The 24,391-nt window shown below is 35.5% G+C and overlaps 1 protein-coding gene across 1 annotated transcript in view; it reads left to right on the forward strand.

The window, feature by feature from the left end:
- Window positions 1–24,391, forward strand: part of LOC150102779 (uncharacterized) — a 316,217-nt gene that overhangs the window by 170,524 nt on the left and 121,302 nt on the right. The window contains exon 6 of the mRNA XM_090398740.1: window positions 15,127–15,441. Within this exon, the coding sequence (XP_090254866.1) occupies window positions 15,127–15,441 (315 nt within the window). The remainder of the gene's footprint in view (window positions 1–15,126; window positions 15,442–24,391) is intronic.

Here is a 24,391-nt window from a genome sequence, read left to right on the forward strand (position 1 = left end):
CATTGATAACAAAGCAGCAATATGATTGCTTTATGGTAGCATAGTGCAATAGTCTAGCCTATACACTAATGAATGAATCATAAAATTTTTATTTTATGCTATTTAATTAATTAAATTAATCAATAAAGTTAATTTTACGCAGTTATGATTTAATACTGCATCTTTACGCTTGTTTACAATTCTCTCAATACAAAAGGCACTACATATGGTCTCTAAGTGGTTGTGTGTAAGTTTTGATAACTTAACTTTTTATAATGGATTTGTGTATATTTTATGGTAGTAAATGATAAAATATACTAATATTTACATGTATATTATACATTGATGACATTCGTACCTTTTCTTAATTTTTTCAATATTTCAAGCTTCTCGGTTTAATCTACAAGTTTTTTCAAATTGTCAAAATCTCTAAAAAAATTTCCGATATATTTATTCCACAAAAACTGTGTTTGAGTGGAACTGCACTGTTCAAACCTGCGTTCTTCAAGGTCAACTATATATTATTATTACGGGCAACTCCAGGGAGTCCTTAGACTCATCGCCAAATCATGTTCATCACAACTATTTGACATTCACACAGTATCTATCATACCTTGCCTTAAACTCATTTACTGTCACATCACCCACTACAGACTGGCAGCTTATTCCACTCATTCGGCACTCTAAAAGTAAAGAACCCAGCTCTAACACCCTTAGTAACTACACTCTTGCCCAGCTTCCATGGATGTCCCCTAGTCCTCCCACAACCAGCCCTGTTCCCAAAAATATCTTCTGAATTAATCTTATAGAAACCCTTCAGTAATTTGAATGGCTCAATCATATCTCCCCTCCTCTGCCTATCAGCCAATTTCTCACGCTTAATGGTGTTATTCATCCATTTAACTCCTACTTGATTTATTATTCGGACTCTTGGTATACAGTCAACCATCGCCTCCTGCTAACACTTCTTAACCACCTCCCATGCACTATCAACATCCAGCCCTTGCAGTTTTACATGCCATGGCACTGAGCCAAGCACACTCCTAAGCTTGTCATACTTACCAGCCCAGTAATTCCACATATACCCTGTCTTAATTGTATATTCCACTCCTTTAGCAATCTCCCAAGTCATGACCTTACGATCACTCTCACCAATTGGTGGCAACATGGTCATGTTCGTTACAGCCACATTCTCAGACGCGATTACTAGGTCAAGCACTCTCTGCCCCCTAGTATTTTCCATTACATGCTGTTGCAGATAGTTGTCGCTTAATAACCGCATAAAATCCAATTCCTTCCTCCCGTGTGCCCTCTCCTCCTTCAAGTCAATGTTACCATAATTGAAATCCCCCATAATAATTACCCTCCTTCCACTCATTTCTTCTATTTGCTTATGCATATGATCTCCACCATCTATTCCATCACCTGGTCTATAGTAGCACCCAATTGTATATTTTGTTCTGCTAGCCTCTATCTCACATCAAATAGCCTCAAATTTGCCCTTTTCTCTATCCTGCAGTTGAACTTATATACTCCTTGGCTGCAACTCATCAGCTATCATCAATAACACTCCTCCCCCCCTTTTTATTCTCCCTGTCACTCCTGAACACAGTATACCCATCACATTCAATCCCACTAGCTTTATCATCTTCTGTCAGCCATGTTTCACTAATACCAACAACCTGTGCCTGGAAGTGCCTACCAAGGCCAAAAACTCTTCCTTCTTGTTCCTAATACTCCTGCCATTAGTGTACATGAATTGCCGAAGCCCGTTAGTCCCATCCCTACTTTGATGCCTTATACTAACTATCCCGTTCTGATTTGTTGTCCTTCGTACTCGCTTGGGCATATTATACTCATTCATACACTCAACTGCTTCCTGCTTCCCTTAAGTCTGCATAACTACTCCCCCCCCCTAATAAATCTAGTTTCCCTGAGTCTGTACTTCCACTTCATTCATCGACGCTTTTTCAAGCCTCCGTACACCAAATCCATTCAAATGTAAACCATCCATCTTATATAAATCCTTTTGCCCATCAAACTCACTCCTCACATCTACAAATTATATATATATATATATATATATATACTATGTAGATAACCTTTTTATTATTTCGTGTCATGGCCATAACTCTCTCATGGATTTTCTTAATCATCTCAATAATCAGCATCCTAATATAAAATTCACAGTCAAACTTGAATATGACAATTCCCTACCATTCCTGGTTATAAAACTTTCACACTGCTCTGGAAAATTTAGACTCTCCATGTATAGAAAACCTACGCAAACTAATAGATATCTTCACAGTCAGTCCCATCATTTTCCTCCACAAAAACTTGGAACTATTTCTACATTGGAACATAGAGCATGCTCTCTTCTGAATGACCCAGATGAACTTCAAATAGAAATTAACTACCTCTCTCATGTCTTTAGACAAAATGGATATTCTGATAAAACCATTAAAAAATTTCTTCTAAATCCTCCTAGCCACCGCACCGAAAGAAATAACTAACTTTAAGGGTAACGTCTCCATCTCATACATCAGTTCAGTTTCCAAAAAATTAGCTAAAGTTCTTAAAAAGTATAACATCAGGACCTTATTCACTACACTTCCAAAATTCCGCTCGCTAGTAAGCCACCCAAAGCCTCGTCATCATAATCTGAAGTATCCTGGCATATATAAGATATGCCGTGATTGTAATATCCCTTATTTTGGTCAAACAAATAAATTTATTGAATTACATATGGAGGAATACAAGAAAGAATCTCTTACAAAAGAACACATGCAAGTGCCTTGTCTAGTCATGTTCTTTTGTCGAACAATCCTGATGATTAACACCAGGGTCATTCAGTCTGCTGTGATAGATCCGAAAACATCTTTCACTGCCATGATGAGTTTGAAAGAAAAATTGTGAAGTCCAGAGAAATCATCCTTAATTGTGAACATTTAAATAACAATTTGAGCTACAACATCCCTGATAGCCGCTCTGCTGTTGTTCGGTACTGGCGTTCGCGAGAGCCTGCAAGCACACACTCAACAAACAATGCCACGTTTGTAAGAACAACTTAAATGTAAATATATAACGTTTTTTCATGTCAATTATGTAGTGCAATTTTCCCGTGCTTCACAGTTTTAAACTGTGAAGACACCTGAAGAAGGCTGTCAAAAGCCGAAACTAGTTGTGTTTTTATTTCAATAAAGCCTTACTATTATTCTCGGTTTTAGTCATTAAATCTTTTTATTAATATGTATCATAACAACCGAGTCAATGTTCCTGAACACACACACATATATATATAATGATAATATAATAATTATATTATCGCTGTGTGTAATTTTACAAAAATATGACTTTTTGACAAATTTCTTTAGATGGATAAAGAGAACAGCTTAAGATATAGGAATATATCCCTTTAATTCATCAACTTATGTTGGCTGAATCACTCTCATATGATGCTGACAGTATATAATGGTGCATTATCTTGATAAAACACCTTTGCCATCTGGGATAGCAGTCAGCATAAAAGGATATACTTGATCATTTGGCTAGATACTTCATAACTTTCATTGTGTGTGTGTGTGTGTGTGTGTGTGTGTGTGTGTGTGTGGAAGAATGATCATTAACTCGGTTAATATACATATTTTTATGAAGAATTGAATGACTAGAACCAAGATTTAAGTAAAAAGGTTTTAATATAAAAACAAAAACACAACTAGTTTCGGCCTGTAACAGCCTTCATTAGGTGACATTATAAAAGAAAGAAAAAGGAAAAAACACTAAACACTGAAGGTTAAAAGACTATGAACAACATAGTCTCTATACATAATTAGCACGAAAACTTATTTCAAATACAACTACAATGTTTTCATGCTAATTATGTATAGAGACTCTCAATGTTTCATAGTCTTTTAACCTTCAGTGTTTAATGTTTTTTCTTTCTTTTATAATGTCACCTGATGAAGGCTGTTACAGGCCGAAACTAGTCGTGTTTTTATATTAAAACCTTTTTACTTAAATCTCGGTTCTAGTCATTCAATTCTTCATAAAAAAATATATATATATAGTCTATAGGTATCAGGGTCCAAGTAAAATGGAAATGGTTAGCATAAACATGGTACCTCTTGGAAGCCCATACAGGGGAGGATATCCTAGATATTGCAGTCTGAGGAACATTGCCATTTGTCCCTTTGTTTTCATAGTCGCCTTTCCAGTTTTTCCTTTCTTTTATAGTTAAATGGTGATCAACATTCATTTTAGTAAATTATGGAGACATCTACCACATGTTATAGTGATAACTTCAGTTTAACATAAACCAAAATAATCTTTTGGCTTATATTAATATAAACTAAATAAATATAAACCATTGGTTTATATTTATAAATAATATAAACCAATCAGGATATCTCTTTCCATTGAATAACTAGGAGCAGCCAACAACAAATAAGGGAGATAAGGATTGCAAGTGCCAGGTGATCCAGCTGTATCCTAAATAATGGTGAACTTTTGCTACTCAATAATGGCATACTTTACAGTAGCAGCTAGAACTGTTAATAAGCTAATGTTATATACCAGCGTTTCCCAAACGGTGGGTCACGACCCTTCACCAGGTCACGAAAGCTAAATGGCGGGTCGCCTAAAAAAATACAAGTAAATAGCGTTTAATCAGGACTAATGAATAAATAATTAATAGAGATGAAAAACACGCTCCATCTGCATCGGCATTTCACTGTCTCTTTGTTCGCGGTAAAGTAGCTCAACTAATGGAGAGGCTACTACGCGGCGGCAACCGCGCCACCAGCCGAATCATTTGGCGGTCTGGCGATTGTTTTACTCGCCTGCCACTTACTCACTGCTTGTTCAGTTTGAGTTAAGCATTGAGAAAGAGCGTATTTTTTTGTATTTACTGATTACGTGTACCTTGCCCGCTGAGTTTGGCTGAACAACAGTAATCATTATAATTGTTTCTAAATAATTTATTTCATTCTTTCTTCATCTCACTTGCCATTACCCATTTAACGATGGGTAATAAAACATCAAACAAACAACGTGCCAATTACAAGCTCTTGTAATTGGCACATTGTTTGTTTGACTGCACGTCACTCGATTGTTAACACCAATTAACAATCGAGTGACGTGCAGCTGGGCAAGAGTTCTGAGAACAGCACTAACAAATGGTCAAATGATGTGTTGTCTATTACTCTTACAAAAAAGATGTACTGGATCCGACAGTATTCTGAGCATTACATGCAATTCAATTTCATCAAGGGTGCTGATGACAAACCATTATGTGTTATTTGTTGTGCGGCACTTTCAAACGAGTCCATGAGGCCTTCAAAGTTGAAGCGACATTTGGAATTGAAACATCCGAACTACAGTAATAAGCCAATAGATTTCTTTATAAATAAAAAGAGAGAACTAATAGCTACCAAGAAGACTGTCTTCGAATTTTTTTCAGGGAGCTTGGTTCTGAAAACCTTGTCATGTCTTCTTATGAAATATGAAAATTAATTATGTATATTATTTCTGGGAAAACTCCCATGTTACTCCTCTTTATAAACTATTATAATTACAGCTATTTTGCTTGCTTCAGTTTAAAAAACACGGACGACCTTTTTAAAAAAATAAAAAACCTAACCCTATCCCAAGAAGACATCCTCACTTCTTTGGATGCGGCCTCTTTATACACTAACGTGGACGTCCCCAGAACTTTAAACATCGTACACACACTACTCACAGAAGACCACACCCTACACTCTCGTACTAAACTAACGCCCACTGACATTATTAACTTAATAAAACTAGTAATCTCGGCAAACTTCTTCAAGTTCAACAACAACATGTACATCCAAATCTTCGGACTTCCCATGGGCCAAAACATCAGTGGACAACTAGCGGAATTATTCCTGGCACATATAGAATCACTTCTACTCCACCCTTCCCTTCCCCCCGGCATCACCTTTTATGGCAGATACGTAGACGATATTCTGTGCATTGGTAATCCCACACACATCACCACCTTAAAAACATCCCTAAACAGCTACAGCAACAGATTAAAATTCACCACAGAAACCGAACAGAACAGAACAAATCCATCAACTTCTTAAACTTGACATTAACCAGAACACACAACAAAATAGCCACGAAAATATACCACAAACCCTCACACATCGGAAACTACCTCCATTTTAACTCATACCATCCGTATTCTGTTAAAAAATCCGTCATCTTATCACAACAGGGGTACTCCTAAACTGAAGCAAGCAAAATAGCTGTAATTATAATAATGAAAATTAATTGCTGAAACAAGTTATCCTCACACAGTTGGCGAGAAATTAATAGTTCCAGTAATGAAAATGTTAGCATCTTGAATATGTGTCAGGACTTGGCTCTCCTGATAAAAATCAGGAGAGCCTAATAAAAATATGCTGATGCTATCAAATAACACGGTGACGTGTACAATCATAGAGATGGCAGATAATATCAAAGAAACTATCGTAGGTCACTTAAAAGAGTGCAATTTTTTTTCCTTGCAAGTCGATGAAAGTACAGACATATCGGACAATGCCAGTTTAATGTGTTTTGTGAGAGACGATTTAACAGAATTGCACAAAATTTCTTTTTTTGTAAACCTCTGACAACAAGAACAACAGCTATAGAAATTTTTAATTTTATTGCAAATTACATCAATGAAAAGGGCATTGAATATAAGAAATGTGGGCCCGAGAAGCAATGGAGCCTGCTCAATGGCAGCTGCACATACTGGACTTTTTCCGAAGGTCAAAGCTGTAGCACCAGACTGTGTATGGGTGCATTGTACCATTCACAGAGAAGCATTGGCCGTCAAAAGAGTGCCATTGCATTTTAAATGCAACTATGCAAGAGTGTGTACAATTTATAAACTTTATAAAATCTCGTCCATTGAAATCGAGAATATTCGCTGCGTTGTGCAGAGAAATGGGGAGTGAACATGAACATCTTCTTTTACACTGCGAGGTGTGATGGCTGTCAAGAGAAGAGGGAATGAAGGATGAAGTTTTAATGTTCTTAGACCAACAGCCCCCAATGACTAGGGATGTAATATTTGAATTCAGAGACGGTTTTCACGATGTCAGTTGGTTAATCAAGGTTGCCTACCTTTGTGACTTTTTTTTTTTTTTTGATTTTTTTTAATAATTTAAATCTGACATTACAAGGTAGTAGTGTAACTGTATTTGAAGTGCAAGAGAAGGTGGAAGCCGCAACAAAAAAACTCAATTTGTGGTCCCGTCGTGTGGAAGCAGGGAATTACAAATCTTTTACAAAACTAACAGAATTACAAACAGATTTCCATGCTGGATGAGATTTCAGCTGTTATCAAGGAACATATGCTAGGACTGCAGGCAAGTCTGAAGGAATATTTCCCCCCAATCAATAGCAACAAAGCATGGATAAGGAACCCTTTTACAGTGAATGCAGAATCTGAGACAGAATTGCTGGATTCAGATATTGAATCTGTAATTGAACTGTTGTGTGATACGGCACTCAGACATCTTCAACACAATACCACTGATGGATTTTTGGCTGTCTTGCCGTCAGGAGTACCCAGTTTTAGCAAAAAAACGATAAAATTTCTAATGCCTTTTGTCACAACATATAAGTGTGAAACAAGGCTTTTCAACACTGTTTTTTCTAAAAAAATAAATATAGAAACTGATTGGAAATCGAACCGGATTTAAGAATAAAGTTATCATCTTTTCCTCCAAACCATAAGTTTCATTATCTTGTGATACTGCAACCACATCTTCCACCTCATATCCATCTTCCTCCTGCTGTACAATCTGTTGATTTGTGTTCCTGCTTCATAGGTAGACTCTGATCATTTACTACATTAACTTCTAAATGCCCAACACTAAACCCATTCAAATGTAATCCATCAACTTTATACCATTCCAACTTCCCTTCAAATTCACTCCACAGATTTACAAATTGAAACCCACTTTGCCTCACACAACTCAGCCAACTTACTATTCATTATCTCTGCTCTCCTTCTCAATTCACTGTTGTCATATTTGAGCAACATGCCCATGACTTTATCAACAACACTATTTTTCTTTACCTGCTGTAACAACTTCCTCAAGTTTCTGTCAACATTCTTTTTCTTCCCAACTAAGTAATTTGTGTCCATGACTACTACTAGTTTTGATGCCCGGTATTTCCTTTACTGCAATGCATCACTTACTTGCTTCATTTTTCCACCAGGAAAGCATGTTTTTTGCACTTTATTGGTAATCACACCTCTAATGATCGAGTCCCCATACACTGATATATATCATCATCATCAAATTCCTGCCATGTACCCTCAAGGAGTGTACACGATATGATAGTACTACATGAAAAATTTACATCATTACTAACTTCTTCTCTCAATTTTCCTCCAAATCAGTCTGTTACTTGTCAAGACTCCAACATTATTATGTTGGAGGTTTAATGGATTTTTTACAACACTCAAAAAGAATTAAAATAGAATTTAATACTTCCTATATTTCGTCCTAGTTACTAGGACATCTACGGGGATTACAAAGACAATTAATGTAACATGCACACAAAAACTTACAATACTAAGCCCAACCACGTGGGTGACACTAAAGTCCTATCTAGGTGGAGCACCCTCTAAGGGCAATAGTAGGTGGCCTGGAATGTAAGGTGGGACCTCTGGTGATGACTGTTTCCCAAATCTTCGGAAGCTTAATGCAACCATATTTGTTAAGATTTGGTTGGTTTCTGAGAGCTGCTGCTGCTTCTAAGAAAAGTCTCTCTTTCTTGAATTTGCTGTGGTGGAGCATGGTGGTTTTCTTCCATGATACTCTGTGGGTGGTGTCCAAAACATGGTCAGCCAAGCCTGAATGGCCATAGTTGTGTTTAACGATGTACGACTTGTGTTCCTCCAGGCAGATGGATGCTGATCTGCCTGTCTGTCCAAAGTACGCAAGCTTACAGGAACAGGGTACTTTATAAACTCCAGGCAGAGAGAGAGGAGGGAGCTGATCTTTCGTAGAATGGATAAGGGTAGCCAGTTTGCGGTAGGGCTTATATGCTGTGTGTAGGTTATACTTTTTTAGTATCTTAGCTATTTTTTCCAAAGTGCCACGGATGTAGGGTATCCGTGGCACTTCGGAAAAAGTGCCAACCTGGCAGAGAACACTTGTTTTGCTAATCTTTCCTCTCCCATTCTGTTTAAGTGACCATACCACCTGAGATTAGCTCTGCTAACGCATTCCTGGATGTTGACAATGTCAAGTTCTTTGCTAATATAATCGTTTTTAATATGATATTGCCATTGATACCATCAGTTCATGCCTCTAATCTTTCTCAGGACTCTCATATCTGTGGTCTCTAGTCTTTGTCAAGTGTTTTACTTCTGACCTAGCTCTCAGATCCATAAGTTAAAACTGGTTTGAACACTGTCTTGTATACAGCTAATTTAGTGTTCCGACTAATTTCTCTTTTATTCCATATGAATTTATTCAATTGACTTCCCACCATACCAGCTTTGCTGATTCTGTTGTCTATTTCTATATTTAATTTACCATCTTCACTAAAAATCGTGCCTAAGTAGCTGAAATGTTTTACTTGTTCCACAGGTACTCCATTCACAACACAGTTGACATTTTCAATGATTCTGCCTATTTTTATTTTCTTTGTCTTTTTATTGCTGACCTTCATACCATATCTTTTACAACAGCTATTTAATTTAGTCAGAGAATCTTGCAGACTTGTAGCGGATTTATTTAGAAGTATAACATCATCTGCATAAAGCAAAGATCTGACATTAACATCTCCCATTTTGATATCATGTTTAATACCACTTTCCTTCATAATGTGATCCATATAGATAATGAATAACAGAGGGGATAATGTACATCCTTGTCTCACACCAGATTTAACATTAAACCATCTTCCTGTACTTCAATTCTAACTGCTGACTTACAACTCAAAGACTAAGTATTGCTTGATATAATACCCCATTGACACCATATAACTGTAGCATATTGAATAGCTTCTCTCTTGGCACCTTGTCATATGCTTTTTTCAAATCGACAAAACTTAAATACAGATCTCTGTTATATTCCTATGCTTTCTCGACTATTTGTTGTAAAGTGAAGATCTGATCCTGACAGCCTCTATTTGGCCTGAATCCAGCTTGTTCTTCACCAAGCTTTTCTTCCACAATTCTTCTCAACTGTTTCTCAATTATACTTGCATAGATCTTGCTAGGAACACTCAGTAGGGAAATATCTCTGTAATTCTCACATTCAGTTTTATTTCCCTTTTTATATATGGGTACTATGAGAGCTCTACTCCAATCATCGGGAATTCGTCCCTCTGGCCATGCTTTCTGAACTATGCGGTGCAGCCACTGTAAGATTCTTATACCACCTTATATTCCTTATATTCTTATACTACTTCAGCATTTCTGGTCAAATATCCTCTACTCCTGCTGCCTTTCCACATTTCCAGCCTTTGATGGCTTTTTCTACATCAAGTATGAATATGTATTCCTGACTGCATGCCTGGTCAGTGTTTTTTACCACTGTGCTGTCATCACTGCTTGTTTCATTTAGCAGTTTTTGAAAGTAATTATTCCATACTTCAAGGATATCTTTTTCTCCTGTTTTCATGTCACCTTTGTCATCTCTAACTCCTTTTACAGCACTCTTTCCTCCATTCCTAAGCTTCTTCAACAACTTCCAGAATATTTTGCCACCCTCTTGATATTTATTTTCTATATTCTTGCCAAAATCCTCCCATGACTTTTGTTTAGCTAGTTTTACACAGTGTTTAGCATTCTTGCATTTGTCTCTGTATTCTCTAAGAGCACAAGCTCACTTATTTGCCAGAAACTTTTGATATGGTTTCTTCTTTTCCATCACTGCCTCTTTAACTTCCTGTGTCCACCAGGGAGTTCTGATTTTTTTTATCCTTGCAGGCAACTTCACCACATGCCTCTCTGGCAGAATCAATGTTTTCTTCAGAGTTTGCCACTGAATCTCCAAGGTTTGATTCCTGTTCTCAATCTCTTTCGTTTTTTTCTTCAATAATCTTTGTGTATTTCAGTCTACAGTTCACATCTGAGAGCTGCTCAACTTTTATTCACTTTAAAACTTTATTACATGTTATTCTTTTCAATATGAAATTCAATTTTATCCTGCTCAAGACTAAATAGTGATCACTTCCAATTTCAAATCCTCTGTACACAGTGGTGTCCTGCACCAGTGGAAAAACGTCACTATCAACAATAACATAGTCAATGAGACTTTTCTTATTCCTTGCCTCTTCTCTCCATGTGAATTTGTGCACATTTTAATGTTGGAACATGGTGTTAGTAATAATCAGTCCATGTCTTGAGCAGAAATCCAACAGATATTTGCCATTATTATTAGCTTTGCTGTTTTCTCCAAATTTTCCCAAAATATTTTTGTATGTCTGACAATCATTTCCTACTCTGCTAATTAGATCTCCAAAAAGGACCAAATTTTCCTTTTTCATTGTGTCAGTTGCTTTTTCAAAAGCCTCAAAATATTCCTCCACTTCTACCTTAGTAGAACCTTCTGTGGGACCATAGGCACAAATAAGTCTCATTGTCCAATTCCCCATTCTGATATTAGCCCACATTACTCTACTTGAGACTGACTGCCATTCAAGAAGATTAGCCTCGTATTTTGTGTTGAATACTATGGCTACTCCTTCTTTTCCTTGATTGTCATTGCCTGAATATAACATTTTGTATTTATTGCTCAGAAAGATCTCACCAGTTTTTGTCTTTTTTGTTTCAGTCCCCCCTATTATGTCGATCTGGTACTTATCTAATTCCTCAGCTAGCTCCATTTCTTTGCCATTCAAGCTTCTTATGTTGATATTACTGATCTTTAACTTTGGTGATGTTGAGTTGGGATGTGTTTTCAGATTTGTTTCAGTAGCTGACGCTGTTTGCCTCAGTTACTTCAGTTACTTTTAAGTAACTGAAGTAACTTCTCAACTGGGCAAGTCGTATATAGAGGCTGTTGATTTCACATTAGTTGTCTTAGTATATTTTTATATATTTTCTTGGCATGTTTAATTAGCTTCTATATATAAGTAGCCCAGTCGTGAAGTTACTTCACTCACTAACATTGTTTGCTTACACTTGGATAAAGGATGAAACCAAGAATATAATTTCTTGGCATCTTTAAATTATAGTATAACCAAATGAAAAATCTTTCAATAAGATTCAACACTCTCAAATCCCTTGCTCCCTTCTATTTCCATAATAAATTTAGTTTAATCCTTTATCCAAGTGTGTGCAAACAAAGTATCTTCAGGACTGGGGTAAAGTGGTACAACACCAGACAACTCCTTGCAAAGATGGTACAAGCTGCCAACACTCCTATCTCAGTATCTCCCATCTCCTTGCGGATATGTATAATGTTATGCATTACGGGAAGGGCCACTACCCAGACTACTTTCGACCTTTATTGAGGTCTCTTCAGTGGAAGCCAGGCCCAAGTGGAGATACCAGGCAGAAGCATTATCAAGGTCATCTCCTCCTATAGGAGCTGCCAAATGGTGTGCCACCTTTTTATTAAATTACTCTGGATTTAGAGAAAGATGTTGAAAGTTTATATATCTCCCATAATGCAAAAATTTGCATTATGGGAGATACTGAGATAGGAGTCTTGGTAGCTTGCACCACCTTTGCAAGTAGTTGCCAGGTGTTGTACCACTTTACCCCAGTCCTGAAGATACTTTCAGGTGCAAACTTTGTTTGCACACACTTGGATAAAGGATTAAACTAAATTTATTATAGTCTGACCAAGTGAAAAATAAACTTTCAACCCCTCTATTTCCATTTTGCCATGTGCCCTTTTCTTCTTCCAATCTGTATCCCATTAGTGAAGTTTCCCATGATAATTGCTCAGCCTGCACTCATTGTGTTAATGTTACTGCCAATGCATGTGATGCACAGCTTCTGGAATCCCAGGTCTATAGCGGCAACCAACAATATGTTTTGTCTCATTAGCCTTCATCTCATACCAGACATCCCCAAATTAACCATTTCCCATAGATCTAGTCTTCCTTAACTTCTATTTTTGTTGGTTGAAGTTCATCTGTAATTAATAATACCCTCTCCCCCTGTCTTATTTCCTCTATCTTTTTTGAAAATATAATGTCCATTACATGATGTCAGTAATTTTTGGTCCAGTTGATACCCAAAACTCCTGTTCTTTATTTCTGATACTTCAGGCATTCTTGAAGTATCAGAAAATGCATCGGTGTCATAAACATAGAACGCTTTTGAAGTTTTCAACATCACTTTTGCACCTATAGTTACCCTTGTATAATGTCATTACCTAAGATGAAAAGCCAAATGGCTATTATAATGTCACTACCTGCCATTCAGATTCGAAACCTGGGAAACTGTTGCACCCAGCTCTTCACAGTTGTTCCTACACTCACACTTATCCATCCCAAGGACAACTATTTCTACATGGTCATTCCTGCACTCACACTAATTTGTTTCAGGGGTGGCTAGGCACATTCTGGATTGATTCCCCCACCCCTCCAATATTTCTAGTTTCCTTGATTTTTTTCACTTTCATACTCTTACTGAACAACGCTTTCTCCAAACATCTAATTCCAATATTATTGAAATACAGTCCATTTAAACATGTCAAACTGCGCCATTCCTCCTTCACAGTTTTCTCATGGATTTATTAGCAATCATGTCCTTTGTTTTCAATTCTGTCCTGTCATATATCAAATCGGAAAAATCACAATCTTTACTTTCTTACTCTTTAGTTTTGCTTCTTTCAACAACTTTCATATCCTCTCTCATTGCATATTTATTACCTTTCAAATCATTTGTGCCTGTTAAAACAACTTGTTCACTTCTTTCTTCTGCATACTTACAGCTTCACTGAAATCATTTATCTTCCCACCTTGAAAACATTCTTTCATTACTTTCACATTAAGTATACCTTGCTTATCATCAATGCCCATACACTCCCCCATATTGAATCCTCATACAGTACTTTCTCTTTATTCTCAGTTTTTATTCTTTTATACTTTTCTCTTTCACTTTTTCATTCTCCTTCCTGCTCAACCACACAGCAATCATTTGTGAAGTTCACATTTTGGCCTTTGAAAGAGTCCATGTGAGTTTGCTATTGCTCTCTGCACTGTTACCTCATCATCATCATCCACATTATTATGTTCATCCACTTCCTTCAAACTCTCTTTTGTATTTCATATGTTATCATTCATTGCTTTTGCCCCCATACTCCACAACACTTTCGCAATCTATGTTACATCCTTAATATCAGTCATTTCATTCTTCCGTTCTCGACATAACTCCCATTTCTTGTACTTGCTCATGAAACGAATTTCTGCCACACACTCTTGATTCTCGCTCTTGTACTACAAACCATTCAAATGCATTGGTGTCATAAACATAGAATGCTTTTGAAAGAGTTTTCAAGTAAATCATATCTTTACCAACTTAACTGGATATGAGTGTATGAGAGAGAGAGACTCACAACCTTTATCGAATGATGTATTCAACAGCATATTTCAGTATTTAATTTTGATAAAAATAAAAACTGAAATATGCTAGACTGCCTCTGACTGCCAACCAATCAAAAGCATTTGTGTGTCAAAGAACTAGCATGTTGTGCTTAATTTTTCCTGAACTTAACATAAATTAACAATATGCATTAACAAGATATATTTACTTTTGGAGAAAAAAAAAATCGGGCAGCTTAGTTGTGACACAGTGTAGTAAAAGAACTTAGTTTTATTTAATTTCTTTTATTTAAAGAACTTATAAAAGCAACCTTAATTTCAATTTGTCTTCCATTATTTTATAACTCTACACTTAGCCATTCATAAATTATTTTCCTATTTGAAACCTTCTATAGACTTGTCTGACATCTGAAGACATGTAAACCTTTTAAAGTGGATTTGAATCTAATTTTATAATTAGGAATTTAGAATTTTTCTTTTAATTGCAGCTGTCATTTGACTTAGTGACATTAATAGCTACAGGTATTGGAATCCAAGTATTCTAGTTGATCATTATTCCTTTTTTTATTATTTTTTTTGGATTTTTACAATGTTTAATTTTTTTAGGATTTTTGATTTAGAAGAACAAATAGCAGCACTTCCAAAGTTCAGCATGGAAACATTCACAAAGCGAAGAAAAAGAATTTGTGATGATGATGATGATGAGGATGATGATAATAATAATAATGATAACTCTGAAATATTAAATAGTAAAGTTAGTGAGCCAGAGCAGATGAAAGAATCTGAATTTGAATATGCACAACACTGCACCGAAAAGTCATATGAGAAATCTCCAGTGAATGAAGAATGCACACTTGATCATCGTGCTCTAGAAAAAAGTACACCAGGGAAAAGAGTATCTTCAAGAAGGTTTAAAACAGGGTAAATTATTTAGTTTTTAAGTACATCTAAATATCCTTTGTAGAAGTTATTAGATATTACTGATTCAAGCAGGATTTTAAAATCTTACAGGCTGAGAAGTAACCTTATTTATAATTAAAGAAAATGAGAACATTTGGGATAAAAATTATTTTCAACTCTGGAAGTTTGGTGTCTACAATCTAATATTTAAACCTGTTTTGTTAAGTTGAGTAAATTTTTTTCATGAATTTTTTAAACTGTTTTAACTTGCAAACATGTTAAATTGTTTACCTTTTGTTTTTAGTTTCATGTTGTGGTTGGAATATATTAATTGCCTTATAGAGATTTCATTCTCCTTCTGGAAATCACTCCTGCAAGAGAATGTAATTTCACAAGTGATTTCTAGAGATTACACTCAGTTATTTTCTTTCATATGTTACATGCAGCGATTTCCAGAAAGAGGAAATTATGAATTGTCACAGGATGCCTAACTAACAAGAAATAATGATCAAGAACAGAAGGTTTAAAGTGCTGATTAACTGCATGTAAATATATATCCTGTGTATGAAAGGGTTTGAACACAAGAACCAAACCCTATAGATTTCAAGAAGCAATTCATGAAAAGAAGAAATCAAGGGGAAAAAAAAAATCTAAGAAAACTACATGCACAGATAGCTAAATAGATGTCATGGAAAGACTGGAAGGAATATATATAGGAAGTATCATCTAAATAATAAAATATTTTGGAGACTGAAAGCTTAGAAATGGAGGAAATTGAAAGATGAGGAAACCAATTAAAAGTAATAAAGTTGACATAAAAAGTGAAGATAACGATATTTTCTACCCAAGTAATTGCTCAGAAAAATTATGAAATAAAATAGCCAGATAGCAGAGCTGTGATTCAAAATATCTAGGTGGAATCAGAAGTATATTTAATACTGGAGGTAGTAAAAGGCATTAAAATCTTAATATATGAAGTGAACATGATGACATTCAATCTGAAATGCTTACATTTCGATAAGTTTTACAGTGAGAACACTTGATCTTAATCTCAGGTTGTTGCAGTAGAGTTTCATTATACTTAGAATTTTATTTCGAAGTTTAGAAAAAGGGAAATTAAATACATAAATTACAAGGAATATCCCCACTGATTGTTTCAAGAAAAGATTTATGCAAACATACAAGAGAAAGGTTAAGAAAAATTGTTGATTGGAAATTGCGAAAAACAGGCAGAGTTAAGCTTAAGGGTAGTCATGAGTAGATCTTGAGATAACTGTTCTTGATTTACCAGAATTGCCCTTGTTATTTTTCCAACAATAAATATTCATCCCCACTACCTTCTGTACATTTAAAAACATCATTCTATAGAGAAATGAAGTCATCTGAACAATTTACTATTCTTTATTCATGCGTAGGTTTCTGTGGTTAAGAAGTTCAATAGAAATATTCTGGTTTTGTGACCACATGTTTATTAGAGAACTGTTTTTAAAAAACTAAACAAGGACTAAAAAATAACCCGACAAGTTTCATTAATCATAAGACTAACATTTTCAGGGGTGAAGATAACTAACAGTTTAAAGTGCAAACTATAAGAAATTATGAAAAACAAGTTCATTTGTTGGTATTATGAACATCAAAAAAGTTAGTTAAAAAACCCCGAATAACAGATCTATACAACTTAAATTATACATATTTTTTGTCGTAAAATGTTAAAAAAATATAAGACTTATAGATAAACTGACCATAGATTTTTAAATCGTGCGTATGTTCGTACAATATTGCCTACCAGTTTCGCTAGCAACTGACTAGCTTTCTCAAGGCTTGTACAGTACAAAAAAATGATAAATGCAAAAAAGGTTTAAGAATACAAAAAATGTTAGTACCTGTTAGGTAGCTAAGGTAACACGTTCGCGTGACGTGTCTGTATGAATTGTGACTTTCTACTAAGTATCATGAACACGCGTTACATGCAAACGTGCAATATGATTATTTGCATACTGTAGTTCTGTTGAACTGAGAGAATTAATTAGATTTTTCCAAGTATCGTTCAGTATGGCCCCTTGATTTCTGTTTAGGTTGCTGCCTGTACGTAGCACTACTGCTGCTGCTTCTTTGAACAATCGATGTCTGTAATCATCATCTACATAGGGCATAGAGCTTTTATCCCAGTCTATAGTGTGGTTCAAAGTTGAAAAGTGATGTGCTAAACCGGAGGTGATCATTCTGTCATGATTTACATCGCCAACATGTTCTTTCTGTCTTATTTCCAGGCTTGGACAAACTTCGAGAAGCCTGGAAATAAGACAGAAAGAACATGCTGGCGATGTAAATCACAACAGAATGATCACCTCCGGTTTAGCACATCACTTTTCAACTTAGAACCACACTATAGACTGGGATAAAAGCTCTATGCCCTATGTAGATGATGATTACAGACATCGATTATTCAAAGAAGCAGCAGCAGTAGTGCTACGTACAGGCAGCAACCTAAACAGAAATCAAGGGGCCATACTGAACGATACTTGGAAAAATCTAATTAATTCTCTCAGTTCAGCAGAACTACAGTATGCAAATAATCATATTACGCGTTTGCATGTAACGCGTGTTCATGATACTTAGTAGAAAGTCACAATTCATACAGACATGTTACATGAACGTGCTACCTTAGCATACTAACATTTTTTGTATTATTAAACCTTTTTTGCATTTATCATTTTTTTGTACTGTACAAGCCTTGAGGAAGCTAGCGAAACTGGTAGGGAATATTGTACGAACATACGTACGAATTAAAAATCTATGGTCAGTTTATCTATAAGTCTTATATTTTTTAGATCTATACAACTGTTTGTTAGTTGGAGACAATGCTTGCTACAATAAATATTTTCCTACATTTTTAATGATTGTATAGATCTGTTATTCGTTTTTTTTAACAAAACTTTTTTGATGTTCATAATACCAACAAATGAACTTGTTTTTCGTAATTTCTTATAGTTTGTTCTTTAAACTGTTAGTTATCTTCACCTCTGAAGATGTTAGTCTTAAGACTAATGAAACTTGTCAGATTATTTTTTAGTACTTGTTTAGTTTTTTAAAAATAGTTCTCTAATAAACATGTGGTCACAAAACCAGAATATTTCTATTGAATTTACTATTCTACTGAATTTCATGTGTCATCTAGCAGAGAGAGAGAGAGAGAGATTCTGCTCTCACTATTTAATTCTAAATCATTAATTTATATTACTATAAAACTGAACTCTGAGTTAATTAGCTCTTAATCCATTTAATCATCTGGTTCTTAGAAGATCTGCATTTAAACATTGTCTGTCATCTAAATTCCTATCCATCTTGGTAAGTAATCATCAACATCCATTTGCTACATTCATATGTGGAACATTGTCAAAGACTTTACCATAATCCATATTTCTCATGACCTCTTTAAAAATTTAGTAAATGTGTCAAAACTAATAGCTTCCTTAGGAAAACAATGCTCTGCTCAGTAAGTGATCTTTACTTAGGAATGCTTGTGGTATGAAACCAAAAAAAATTTTCAATTACTTTGTCAACAACATATTTAAGATGCCAATTTATGTGATCAACCTCTCTTATGAATTGAGAAAAACCCTTTAATTTCCAATGAGAAAGGATTATTTTAAAATTATGAACACATTAATAATTATTATTCAGTTAAGACTGACATATTTAATGCACTACTTGTCAGTATGTCCTCTTCTGTCTGATATTTTAAAATATGCAGTTCCTTCTATTACATACAGAAGGACACACTAGTGAATTTCCCCTCCTATCTATCACAGTAAATCTTTCTAAGCCATTCCCCCCAAACTCATTACGTTAATCTAGTAATATATATATATATTTTAAAAAATGGTTAACATATGTAAAGGAAATTAGAATTTAATAGTAATCTCTTATATATTTTGTCCATTGTAACATGAAGATCATTCAGAGAGGATGTAAAAGACTGGTTACAACATTCAAAATATGAAACACAAGAATGAGTTACATAGCATGAATATACTTTTTCATGTCTAAATTAATATTTTGTTTACTTGGATCATGGATTTCCATTTGGTCTTTTCCCTGCTATTGGTAACAATAGCTGTTTAATTTAAACTTTCTTCTTCCATTGTATTTGTAACTACCACATAAAATTAGTTCTACTCACACATCTCTGAATGCTAACATTGTCAAGTTCCTCACTAATATCCTTGATTTTAATATGATTCTGTCCTTGATGTTATCTGTTCACTCTCCTAATATTTCTTAGAAATCATCTGTTGTCCCCAGTCTTTGATCAAGTGTTCTATTTCTATGCCAGTTCTCAGATTTTATAAGTTAAGATTGGTTTTCACCAATTGGTATACAGCTCATTTACCATTTTGATTAATTTCTCTTTTTTCACATAAATGTATTCATTTGACATCTTATTGTATCAACTTTCCTAATTGTGTTGTCTATTTCCATATTTAATTTGTCATCTTTATGAAAAATTTTGTCTAAATAGCTGAGATGTTTTATTTGTTTTGTAGATTCTCTATTTAGGATGTCATTGATATTTGCAATGTTCCTGAGGTAAATATATCTGATTTTGATATCAGGCTTTATGTCACTTTCTTTCGTAATGTGAGTGGAGTTATCATCTGTATAGATCACATTATAAAAGAAAGTGACATAAAGCACAATATCAAAATCAGAGATATTTACCTCAGCTTGTTACATTTTGTATATGTTCACATGTAAGACCAAGATGCTCATTTACATGAAGTAAATGTGTACCCTGGTCTTATACCTGATTTAACATCAAACCATCTTCTGTACTATCATCATTTCTGACTGCTGACTTACAACTCAGATATAGACTGTGTATTGCTCAACATAATGTACTGGTTCTGCCATATAATTAAGCGTAGCATTTTAAACCACATTCCTCTTGGTGCCTTGTCAGATACCTTTTCAGACCTACAAAACTTAAATATAAATTCTTGTTATTCCCATGTTTTAAAGTGAAAATCTGATATTGACAACTAGCCTGAACGAACCCAGCTTGTTCTTCAAGTTTCTCTTCCACAGTTTTTCTTAGCTCATGTATGCTTGTATGCATGAGAGAACTTCCTTTATGATTCGAGAAATGAGTTTTATTCCTCTTTTTATGGATGATGACTGGAGAGCTTACTCCAGTCATCATCAGTTATGTAGCATAGCTACTGCATAATTCAGAAGAATTCATTTCTGGTTTTCGACCAGAAATGCTCCATATGTCATCCATATTTCTGGTCAAATACTATCTACTCCAAATGCTTTCCCATGTTTTAAGTTTTTGATGGCTTTTTCTGTCTCAAGTAATGGTATACACTCCTAATTTTTATTATTATTATTATTATTATGGGTATCTCCATGAAGTCAGTAGACTCATTGCAGGAGACCCAAACTATCAAAACAATATCTATCATATCTCTTTTTGAATTCATTTTACAGAAGAAGAACTCACAACTTCAGGCAATGCATTCCACTCATTCACCACCCTCCAGGCAAAAAAAACTCATTCTCACACCCTTGTTAATCACACTTTTCCTTAATTTCCAGGGATGACCTCTTGTTCTTCTATCACTATCACACAGCTGAAACATTTCCCCTGTCAATCTTATAAAAACCTTTTAGTAATTTAAATGTTTCTATCATATTCCCTCTTCTCTACCTATCAACCAACCTCTGCAATCAACAAGCTCTCAATCTATCAATATAGGGAGCATTTTTTACATCACTTACCAACTTAGTCACTCTCCTCTGAACCCTTTCCACAACCTCCTCATTTCCAAGGAATCCAGGTGACCAGACCTGAGCACAGTGATCCAAATGTGGAAGTATCAACACTTTATAAAGGGAAATAATAACATCTTTATCTCTGGATGTTAGTGTGTTTCTCAATAACCAAGTAATCCTATGTGCAATCTTGGACACCTTAGCAGTGTGTCTCCTGAACTTCATCTCCCTATCTACCAACACCCCTAAGTCCCTAGCCTCATCAGTCTCTTGGAGTACCATTCCATCAATGTAGTACACAGCTGGTAATTTTTTAATTCCAAAATGCATGACTTTACACTTTGTCACATTGAACTGACATCCATTTCTTTTTGCCCATTTTGCCAGCTTATTTAAATCATCCTGCAAACTCTCAACATTAGTTGAGTTTTTATTGCACTACCCAACTTTGCATCATCAGCAAACAACTGAATATCTCCCTTTAAGCATTTCCTATATCATTTATGTACAAATTAAACAACAATGGCCCAAGCACAGAGCCCTGAGACACACCACTGGTCACCTGCCTCATCCTGGACTCTGCTCCTCCATACACCACCTTCTGGTATCTCTCCCTGAGCCATTCTCTTATCCATATCACCAGTTTAGTATCCATCCTCATCTGCTCCAATTTGCACAACAGTATTCCATGGGGTATCCTGCCAAAAGCATTAGCAAAATCCATAAGTACCACTGTGTAACCATTTCCTTTGTCCAACTCAGATGTCATTCTATTATAAAAAGCTAATAAATTGCTAAGGCAGGATTAACCTTTAACAAAACCATGTTAGCCCCTATAGAGTATCATATCCTGATCCACCCATTCTTGAATTTTGTCTTTAACCAACTTTTCCAATACTTTTATTATCACTCCCAAGATGGTGATTGGTCTGTAATTAACTATCGCAGTTTTAAAGCCACCTTTATGCAAAGGAACCACTTTGTCTTCCTTCAACTCCCTAAGGACCATACCAGAGTTCAAACTTAAGTTAAATAACCAAGTAAGAGGCGCTGATAATTCCTCTGCACATTCACGCAACACCCGGGCTGATATTCCATCTAACCCTACAGCAGTGTTTGCATTTAAATTTTGCAATATACTAAGTACCTCTAATTTTTTAACTTCAATTCTCACATTAGTTATTGCTACAGGTACAGAGATATTCTCACTTGGGTAATAGACTTTTGAAAAGTGATCACTCAGTAACTCTACTATTACATCCGAATTGGTCACCTTGATGCCATCTGCACCCACTAAGGTTATCCTTTCGATGTCATTCTTCCTTTTACTTGCCACATAGTCGAAGAACTCTTTGGGATTACCCTTGATCTCCATGGTTAAGGTCTTCTTGTAATCTGATTTTGGTAACCTTCCTAGCTTGAGCCTTGTACTGATCACCTTTCTCCTTGTAAATTCTCCATAACATTTTCTTTTTTTGCAGATCAAGCTTGATACTACTGCTACTACTCATCCATCTAACACCTACCTTGTTTGTCTTCCTGACCATGGGGACACAATCTGATATTGCCTTCCTCAGATACCTGCTGATTTTATCCCATGCACTGCTAACATCTTTCCTTTGCAATATGTTCTGGCATGGGACTGCTGCAAGCTCACTCCAAAGCTTGTTATAATTGCCTAACCTGTAGTTCCGTATATACACCCCTTCTTAAGAGAGAAATCCACAAATTTTGCAACCTCCCAAGTCAATACCACATGATTGCTCTCACCAGTTGGAGGTAACAATGACACCTTACTTATCCATATATCCTCTGAACCAATGATCAGGTCCAACACTCTCACACCATGTCCCTTCAGTTTTGTGCTGTTTCAAGTAATTATCTTTATCTCGTAGAAGATGTGTGAATTGAATTTCCTTTTTGCCACGTGATATTTCCTCCTTCCAATTGATATCACCATAATTAAAATCCCCCATAATAATCACTAACCCTGCACTCATTGCACTAATTTGCTGATGCATGAATTCAATATCACCCGCTATACACCCTGGCCTATAGCAGCAACCAACTGTATATTTGGTTGCATTGGTCACTATTTCAACCAGACCGCCTCAAATGTGCTGTCATTCACATATCTATCACCTTGATGTACTACTTTTTTTGGCTGCAACTCATCAGCTGTCATCAACAGTACTACTTCCCCCGTTCTATCTTCTCTATCCTCCCTGAAAATACTGTACCCATCGCATTCAATTCCAGTGACCACATCTTCTGCTGACAGCCAAGTTTCACTAATGCCTACAACTTTTGGTGAGATTGTACTGACTAATGCCAAAAATTCTTCCCTCTTATTTCGAATGCTTCTTGCATTTGTATACAAAAATTGCAGATTCCCTTTAGTTCTTGTATACCAGCTTTAGAACTGATATACACGTCACTAATTTCAGTAGTCCTATGACGATTTTTATCCCCTCTATTCTGCAATGTATTCCGCGAATAAGAATCAACAATTATACAATCACTGCTTAAGTTTCTCCCTCTTATACTCAACCTGTTCAATTTTAGTTTTCCTGTCCAATTACTTCAAATTGTTCAGAAAACAGTAACTTCTTCAATCGTTTATGACCTTCCATGTTCGGATGCAACCCATCTCTTGCATACAGCTGTCTTTTGCCTTCGAACACACTCCAGATAACAACAAATTCCAGACCTCTTTTTTGCACATTCTTGCAATCATATCATTAAGTAGATGAGCAATGATAATGAATCATATCATTAAGTAGATGAGCAATGATAATGAATCATATCATTAAGTAGATGAGCAATGATAATGAATGATAATGAATCATATCATTAAGTAGATGAGCAATGATAATGAATGATATGATTGCAAGAATGTGCAAAAAAGAGGTCTGGAATTTGTTGTTATCTGGAGTGTGTTCGAAGGCAAAAGACAGCTGTATGCAAGAGATGGGTTGCATCCGAACATGGAAGGTCATAAACGATTGAAGAAGTTACTGTTTTCTGAACAAATTCTGAACAAGGTGGCACACACATACACACTATCCTCCTATTGACACTTTTCTTCTTCACGATATCTAACAGTGCTCTTAAATCTTTTGCTACCTGATTTATACTACCACTCAGGCTATTTCTTCCCATCATAACATCATAAAATCACCATATATTTTAC

Source organism: Typopeltis vanoorti, chromosome 10 (genome assembly GCF_054136105.1).
Source record: "Typopeltis vanoorti isolate ZY-2024b chromosome 10, IOZ_Tvanoo_1.0, whole genome shotgun sequence".
Classification (NCBI taxonomy): domain Eukaryota; kingdom Metazoa; phylum Arthropoda; class Arachnida; order Uropygi; family Thelyphonidae; genus Typopeltis; species Typopeltis vanoorti.